At 40.1% G+C, this 8,946-nt stretch overlaps 1 protein-coding gene across 1 annotated transcript in view; it reads left to right on the top strand.

Moving 5' to 3' along the window:
* The first annotated feature begins 1,736 nt into the window (after window positions 1-1,736).
* Window positions 1,737-8,946, top strand: part of SLC17A5 (solute carrier family 17 member 5) — a 287,025-nt gene continuing 279,815 nt past the window's right edge. The window contains exon 1 of the mRNA XM_053710438.1: window positions 1,737-1,955. Within this exon, the coding sequence (XP_053566413.1) occupies window positions 1,856-1,955 (100 nt within the window). The 5' untranslated portion in view covers window positions 1,737-1,855. The remainder of the gene's footprint in view (window positions 1,956-8,946) is intronic.

Below are 8,946 nucleotides of genomic sequence, written 5' to 3'. Positions count from 1 at the left end.
ATTTGGTGTGAGTTTACCCACTAAAGGTTGTGTGTGCCTACCCCTTTAAGACTGTTAGCAGGTACTGATCTGCTCTTTAAGGTTGTGCTGTGTGAACAGTACTGTGATCTGTCCCTTTAAGACTGTGTGTGTGGTGCTAGTTGACCCTTTAAAGGCTGTTTCGGTTTTGCCTGTCCCTTTAAGACTGTGTGACCAGGCAGTGAGCTGCCCTATAGGGCTGTGCTGTGTGAACATTTTTTTCTCAGCAGTTTGTACAGTTGGTACTGACAGGGCTGCTTTAAAGGGATAACTAAACCCTTTCATATAGAGCATGCAATTTTAAGCAACTTTCTAATTTACTCCTATTATCAATTTTTATTTGTTCTCTTGCTATCTTTATTTGAAAAAGCAGGAATGTAAAGCTTAAGAGCCGGTGTTCTGTATTATTTTTCAACTTCGTTACGCTTCCCTACCTCCAGCCACGCCTACAAAATACTTGCAAAGACAGTTGTGCATGCATGCGCTCTACAGAACACGATAACAATAAAATTGCAATGCGCTCACTGCCGCAGTCGTCAAATATTACAGAAGTGGTAACTCTACAATTTTGGCACTAGCTGGGGGCATACAAATAATAGTGGTTTAAAAAAAAAAAAAGGATTCATAGTCAATATCATTAAAAGGATTTATACAATTTTCATAGTATAAATAGTTACAAACACTCTGTGGACATCTAAATACCACTGGCAAAAAAAAGCCTTCATAGTCACTATCATCATGAAAGGGAATGTTTGTAATTATTTATATAATTTTTTTTTAATGAACAACGTTCACTCATTTACTCAAACAAATCCATAAAATAATAGGGACTATGAAGCCTTTTTTGCCAGTGGTATTTAGATGCCTGCAGAGTGTTTGTAACCATTTATATTATGAAAATCGTACAAATCCTTTCAATGATATTGACTATGTATTATCTGTATGCCCACAGCTACTGCCAAAATTGTGGACATACCACGTCTGTAATATTTGCCGACTGCGGCAGTGAGCTCATGCGTGCTCTTTAGTGTATTTTTCAATTTTATTGATATCGTGTTCTGTAGAGCGCATGCGTGCACAACTGTCTTTGCAAGTATTTTCAAGTATTGTGTAGGCGTGGCCGGAGGTAGGGAAACGTAACGAAGTCGGCGAATAATACAGAACACCGGCCCATTTTTGGTTCAGAACCTGGGTAGCACTTGCTAATTGGTGGCTACAGTTGCTTAAAATTGCATGCTCTATATGAATTATGAAAGAAAAAATTTGGGTTTAGTATCCCTTTAAATGTCTGTGTACAGTAAACAGTTACAAATGTAAAAGTCTATGGTTGAAATAGGGACTTTACACCCCAAAATATGGTTCCCCGTTTTGTTCTTGGAGACACAAACGCTACAATATTGTTGTTGACCATCATCTGAACCCCACAATTTCTGAAGTATAATAATGCTGTATGGCCGAGAATATAATTTAGAATGCTAAAATGATACAGCTAAACTATAGTGTAATGCTCAGTGTTGTTCCATAAAAAAAGAATATTAATAGACTAAGCTAACACTAACTCATTGCTATTAGGAATTTGCAGGAAATGTTAAAAGTAAAAACGGCAGACCAGTCACATTTTCCTGTGCACATCACTTCCTATGAACTGTAAGATGATGCTACCCGGGCAGTAATGAGGCGGAGCAGGCTGCCTTGTAGCAAGAGGGGAGCACCTTGCAGCATGGCCGTGCCTGTGGGAGGAGTCTTAGATCAGTAATCTGTCTGCTTTTGCTTACTTAGCACAGGGAAGCAATTCAAACTGCAGGATCCTGACATGTAAAGAAACTAAAATTACAACATGCCGGCTTGGGAAAGTGACAACGATTCAGAGGGTCGCAGTCCCCTGCTGGGAGAAGAACAAACCCAATGTAATATACAGCAGTATCCTTCTACAAAAGGTCAGTGAATCTGCTGCATCCATGTGCTACAATGTATTATATAGTGTTAATAAGCTAAATCTTTATATACAGAAAGCCTCGGGGAGTGCTATTGGAATGTGTGCTGTTTTCTTCTATGCGTGTTTCTTTATAAAATATTCTGTTTACTGGTTTCCCTGTCTGTAGAATGTTATTGTCACTGCTTGTTCTGGTTAATAGGAGGGGTTAAACTGTAGAAACTCCTGTTTGTAGACAGCTGGGAGGGAACTGGCTGTATTTGTAGTCGAGTGGGCCTGCCCAGCAACAAAATCAATTATTGCCAACAATGTAAGAGTCCTTAACTTCCTACCATAATAAAAAAATGGTTTTACAATTTCAGGTCTAATAATCCACTGAATTGTTCAGACTTCTGACACGCTGTAGTTTAAGGGACATAAAACATTTTCTCTGTTACATCTAAAATGGAATGTTTCAATATGTGTCACAATCTGTTTTTTAATGGATTTTCCTGTTGTAAAAAAATCACTGGAATCATGTATTTCTGTTAGTTTGCTGAGGATGACACTTTTCAAAGTTAGTTTATCTGTTGCTGCTAGGGATTGTGGGGACCCCCCTGTTTCAAATAAGTGATCATATGATCCAGGTCTTGAAAAACCCAGGAGCCAGGGAGCCTCCTACCTTTTTGGGTTGTTCTCCAAATTTATCTTTATACAAATAACACTGTTTTGCTCTAAATGTTCTTACTGGCTCCCAAATTGTAAACATCTTTTTCAATCTCTGCTTTAAAGGGATACTAAACCCAATTTTTTCTTTCTTTCATGATTCAGCACCCAGGGTAGCGCTTGCTGATTGGTGGCAACATTTACCCACCAAGCAGCAAGCACTACCCAGTAGCTGAACCAAAAATGTGCCAGCTCCTAAGCTTACATTCCTGCTTTTTTAAATAAATATTCAAGAGAACTAAGTAAAATTGATAAAAGTAGTAAATTATAAAGTTGCTTAAAATTGCATGCTCTACCTGAATCATGAAAGAAAAAATTTGAATTTAGTAAATTTTAAGGTGTCTGTAGCGTATTGATGCTAGTTTGTAGTGATCTGAATAGACAGTTACAGCCAAGATGGGAAACTATTGTTTTGCTAGTCTCCCTGGCAATTTAGAAATAAATGGGTGGAAAGGAATGATAACTGTTCATCTATTTTGCATTTTATCACTTTACCAATATAAATACAAGTACATTTTAACAAGGATACAGTAGTTCATAATACACTGGAGACTGATCCAAAAAAAGTTTATAATCTAACTAGACACAAGGAAGACCTGTAGACTTATTGGGGGGGGGGGGGGGGTAGGGTTTCTTTAAAATCGGTGTAACAAATATTTTGTGGAGAGTTTGTATGTTCCTTTAACATAATTAGGGATTTCTAGCAGTGAAATGACTTGGACCATTCCTTCCTAGGTCAGGGCAATTTATCTCTTTTTATATTTATTTTATGTATATAAAACAGCTCATCTTCCTCTTTTTTAAAATATTGAAGCAAAGCAATACGATGGAGTATTTTAAAGGGACACAGAATGTCCAGATTATAATTTGTATATCACATCTGCATTTCTTTAAATGTTTCCTTGGCATAGATTCAGGAAACAGCACTTTATAATTGGATAATGCAGTGCATTTGTAATTTCCCTGGCTCTGATGCATAATTGATGCAATTCTGAGGATCCTATGCACATAAAATACTCTTTATCTGGTATATTCTTGTAATGAATAGTAGTAAGACAACCAGTTTGCATGTTGAGTCATAGAATTATTGTTCTTACAGGGAATGTTGAAGGTAGAACAAGTTATTTAGTTCATTGCATTTTAAATTAGAAGATACAAATGACAGCAGAGACGTGTCAGATGAGATTGTCACTTTAATTCACAACATTATATGATGAAAAGCTCTCTTACACATTGAGTAAGAATTGGGTCCTTTGGCACAGTCATTTACGTGTTTATTATTGTGCATGATAAATGCATCAGCATTTGGCTGCTCTACTGACATTTACTGCTACAGGTTAAACAATTTTTTTTCTTTCACGGTTTAGATAGCTCATGCAATTTTAAACAACTTCACAATTTACTTCTATTAACTATTTTTTTTCATTCTCTTGGTATTTTTTGTTGAAAAGCATATCTATATAGGATCAGCAGCTGCTAATTGGTGGTTGCACTTATGTGCCTCATGTTATTGGCTAACCCATGTGCATTGCTGTTTCTGTAACAAAGAATACCAAATTAGATATTATAAGCAGATTAAAGAGTTGTTTAAGGGGCGTGTCTCTGGGCAGCACCTTGAATGGTAGTAATATTGGTAGCTTTGCGTGGATCACTGATAATTTGCCTATTACCAGTGAAATGAATGATCATCCAGCTATATCATCCAAATATACTGATTCCTCAGATCAATCTGATTTGGACAATATATTCTTATTGAATATTCCTCCTCTGCAAACCAGTCCAGAGCGTTAAGGCCTAATGCAAGCTCTTCACTGAGAGGCTCTCAACCCCCCCCCCCCCCCCCCGGTAATACTACAGGCCGGGTAAGCAGTGCATAGACACTGTAAATACAACTTTACAACATCTATATTTATGCAACGCAACATTTGTCCTATGTGACGGAAAACAAAGAGGATACTAAAGATGGCGCCTAATGTTAATACACTACTCGAGGCTGTGACCTGCTTGTTGAATGAACACCATTAGAAACTACTGCAAACATGGTCGGCTAAATGGAGTAGCCTGTGTGCGCTAACGAAGCAAATTGGATCTCAAAATAGGATACCAAGAGCCACACTGGAGCAATCTGACAAAGATACCAGTATCCAAGTGCTTACCCCAAGCTTATTGGATCCCTCGCCTAAGGGTTAGGCTCTGACTAAGACAGATTTGATCTGTCGCTCAAGTGGTCCAGTAAACAACCCCTTAGCCGTGGACAACTTTCCAGTTAACTCCCCAGGCTTGAGAGCGGCAAAAATATTATCCACTTTGAGGCAGCTAACCGCAAGAGATGTGAAGGAGGCCAAAAAGGGTACACTTACCTCGCTCCCCAGCCTAGAGGTGACTCACTGCATACAGGACGTCAGAGTGAAAATTCAACTCCCTATGGAACAGATTCTTCTCCTTGAGGCTAACCTAGAAGCTGAGAGGAATATAGCACCCAACTACCTCAATAACGGTTACAAACCTACCCCTTCCTCAGGTGATATGGTGAGACTGCATGGCGTCCAGGCCACGGCTGGGGGATCTCCTCTGTTTGCACTTGAGGATGCGGCTTTGGTTAGTGTGCTGTCAGGCCCAGATCCGGATAAAGCAAATATATCGCCGAAGGCTTACCTGATTGTACAGGCGCTGGAGTCTGACTCTGTGTGGTGTCAAGAGACTTAGCAACTTTGAGAATAGCCCTAGGCCGCAAATCCTCTGCAGCTAGTGAAGAGACAGCAAGCGGCAAGGAACTGCTCATCACTACATGGCGCTACAAGTCAGAAGCCGTTCCCATACACAAGCAGGTAAGGGGTTTATGGACTACCGAACCCCACAGCTACAACACAGTGTTAACCCCTAACCTGGGACAGCACATCTTTCAGGGCTACAGATTTCCAGCATGGGGGCTGTATTGTATTCACTCCGGCCAGAACCCGAAGAGGGGAATTGGTTAAATAAATTTAGGAACATTAACAGCTAGATTAGCATATAACTCCATAATCCATCACCCTATTACAGTCCTAGCACTTAGCGGGTATATATATCTATGTATATATGTGTGTGTGTGTGTGGGTATGTATATATAGATATGTGTATTTCTGGTAATTAGGAGGATCATGACTAGCAGAGCTGTGTTCAAGTGTTTCCTAGTTGGCATATTTCCCTTCCTGATATACCTAAGAAATATTTTGATCCTGACCAATCAATTCTAGCCGCCTTAAGTGGTAGACACAGAACCCCAAACCTTAATTGCAGATACCATGTAACTACATAGTCGGTGCATACAGTATATCATATATTTTGATTATAGTCTTTTCATTTAAAGCTTTCATTCATGATAATCATTTGACAACCACATTAAGCGGTTTCCTAAGGTCCATGAGTCGCCCTGTTTGTTTCCCCCCCCCCCCCCAAAATCCCCCATTAAGTCAATTCTATAATTAGGGGCTTCCACAGAACAATAGGGAGGAACATTTATCTTATCTTTCATAATTTATTGTTCAAGGGTAGATCTATATTACTTCATATTGGAAAAATTGAGGTCTTATTTAACTGGTTGCAATTAGTTGTTTAGGTAGTACTGATAATGTAACTCTGACAATGCAATTATTTTATTATTATTATTCTTTATTTATAAAGCGCCAACAGATTCCGCAGCGCTGCCCATGGGTACAAGGATAACAGTACAATGGAGAAACAATACGATAAGACAACATTTTACAGACAAAATACAGGGGGAATTGAGGGCCCTATTCCCGTGGGAACTTACAATCTAGATAGGTAGGAGGATGGGAAACAGGAGGTGGGGACTGCAGAGGTGAGAATGATATTAGTGAGGAGATAGAGGGCAACTGTTAGTTAAGTGAAGTTAGTTTGTTAATAAGTCAGGTGATAAGCTTCCCTGAATAGAAAGGTCTTTAGGGAACGTTTAAAGGAGGAGAGGTTAAGGGCAAGTCTGACAGCACAAGGAAGTACGATCCAGAGGGTTGGTGCGCACGAGAGAAGTCCTGTAGTCTAGCATGAGAGGAGGTGATGGTAGAGAACGCAAGAAGCAGGTCATTGTTGGATCTTAGGGGGCGGGCAGGAGTATGTTTGTTGATAAGTGAGGACAGGTAGGGTGGGGCAGAATTGGTGAGGGCTTTGTAGGTCAGGGTGAGAATTTTGAATTTAACTCTGTTAATGGGGAGCCAGTGAAGGGACTCACAGAGAGGTGCAGCAGAAACAGAGCGTCGAGAGAAGTTGATTAGCCTGGCAGATGCATTTAGGATGGATTGGAGGGGAGAGAGGCGGGAGAGAGGGAGGCCAGTTAGTAAGTTGTTACAGTAGTCAAGTCGGGAAATTACCAGGGAGTGGATTAGCTGTTTAGTAGTTTCAGCACTTAGAAACGGACGCATTTTGGAGATGTTGCGGCAGGATGAAGAGAGCAATTGGATGTGGGGAATGAAGGACAGATTTGAGTCAAGCATGACTCCGAGGCAGCGGACTTGGGGTGATAAGAGAAGAGAAGTATGTTTGCTTAGCTAAGCGAAGGGCAGAGGTGTAAGAGTAAAGAGTGAACTTATATTGCAGGAAATCAGGTTCAGAGCGGGATTTCCTCCAGGCACGTTCAGCAGTGCGTGAGCATTTTTGTAGGTGGCGTGTTTGTTGGGAGTGCCAGGGCTGGAGCTGACGACGTGGGGCTTTGCGAAGTTGGGGCGGAGCGAGAGTGTCAAGTGCAGCGGAGAGAGTATTGTTATAGTGGGTTCTAGCAAGGTCAGTGCAGGATATCGTGGAAGTGGTGGGAGAGGGGTATATTATTAAGATTGGAGAGTTGGGGAGGGTCCACAGTGTGCAGATTTCTACTGGTGCGGGAGCGAGAGGGGGAAGTAGGTTTAGCATCTATATTGGGATTAAAGGTGAGCAGATGGTGGTCTGCTAGAAGAGTATACTGCTTTATTGATCTGTGACTCACCAGCATTACCTGTATATGTATGTCCACATTGAAATTGTCTATTGCAACCTCCCTGTTATGTTTTTGTTGAATGCTTCAATTTAAAAAAAAAAAAAAAAAAAAAAAAAGTTGTTTAAAATTGTACTCTGTATCTGAATTATGGAAGAAAAATGTAGGGCTTCATGTCTCTTTTAAAGGGATATGAAACCCCAACATTTTCTTATGTGATTTAGACAGGGCATACCATTTAAAAAAAAAAAAAAAAAGTTCCCAATTTATTTATTTTATAAAATTAGCTTCATCCCATGATAGTCTGTGTTGAAGAGATACCTAGGTAGGAATCTGGAGCACTACATGGCAGGAAATAGTGCTGCCCTCTAGTGCTCTTGCAAAAATGCTTATATATGAGAGAGAGATAATCTGTTGATGTTAAAATGTATTTTAACAATTGCAACAAAAAAGCTTTTCATATGTTATATAACACACAGAGAAAGTCTGAAGTTTTGTCATTTTCCCTGTGGTTCTTGCACCCAGACATGTCTGGGGTTAACTGCCTATGACTCTGGGGACAGCACAGCTTCCTGTGAGTGCCGGTGAGCACCCAGGGCTGAGCATGTTGCAGGGTCATGGTATGTGTACCCGGTCCGGTATGAGAGTGCAGTCCCCTTCCGTGTTTTGTGTGTGTGTGTATATGTGTATATATAACAATTTTTATATTCATTCTCCAGATTTCCATTGGCAAGTGGAAATGTAATGGTGGCGAGTGAAAGTTAGTTAGTGAGTGTCGAGTCTGAAGTCTAGTGGCATGTTGTAAGTAGCAAAGTTGACACATTGTATTTGCAGAATGTACATTCCTATTGCAGCACTGACAAAGACACATTTTGAGCTATGCGCTAAAACTATTATCTAAAGGGATTTTATATATACATGAAAGTGCAAGGATTTGTTATTCCTCTAGGGCTGTAAGGACCCCATTAGTGCTGTTACTTCTGAGAGGGTAAATGGATCAGAGAGGGAGAGATTGGAGAGGAAAAGTGAAAGTGTAAAAGAAGGTAGAGTTAAGAGACAATGGAGAAAAAAAGATTGAAGAGATATGACAGAGGGGAAATATAGAGTGCGAAGAGAAGATATGGCCTGAGAGAGAAGGGTGAGGGTAAAAAAGAGAGATTGAAGAGAGAAGGGAGCTGAGAAAGATAGTTAAGAGCAAGAAGGGAGAGATGATGAATTAAAAAAAATCTCCAGGTCTGCTATAACCTCACATAACTGCCAACACTCTCTGTATTCTCTCAGTTCAACAACTTCCTTTTTCTATCCAGCTGTTGTCTTCCCCAGAACC

The sequence above is a fragment of the Bombina bombina genome, chromosome 4 (genome assembly GCF_027579735.1).
Source record: "Bombina bombina isolate aBomBom1 chromosome 4, aBomBom1.pri, whole genome shotgun sequence".
NCBI classification, from domain to species: Eukaryota; Metazoa; Chordata; class Amphibia; order Anura; family Bombinatoridae; genus Bombina; species Bombina bombina.
Note: the sequence above shows the minus strand (reverse complement) of the source record. Positions and strands in the feature narration are given on the sequence as shown.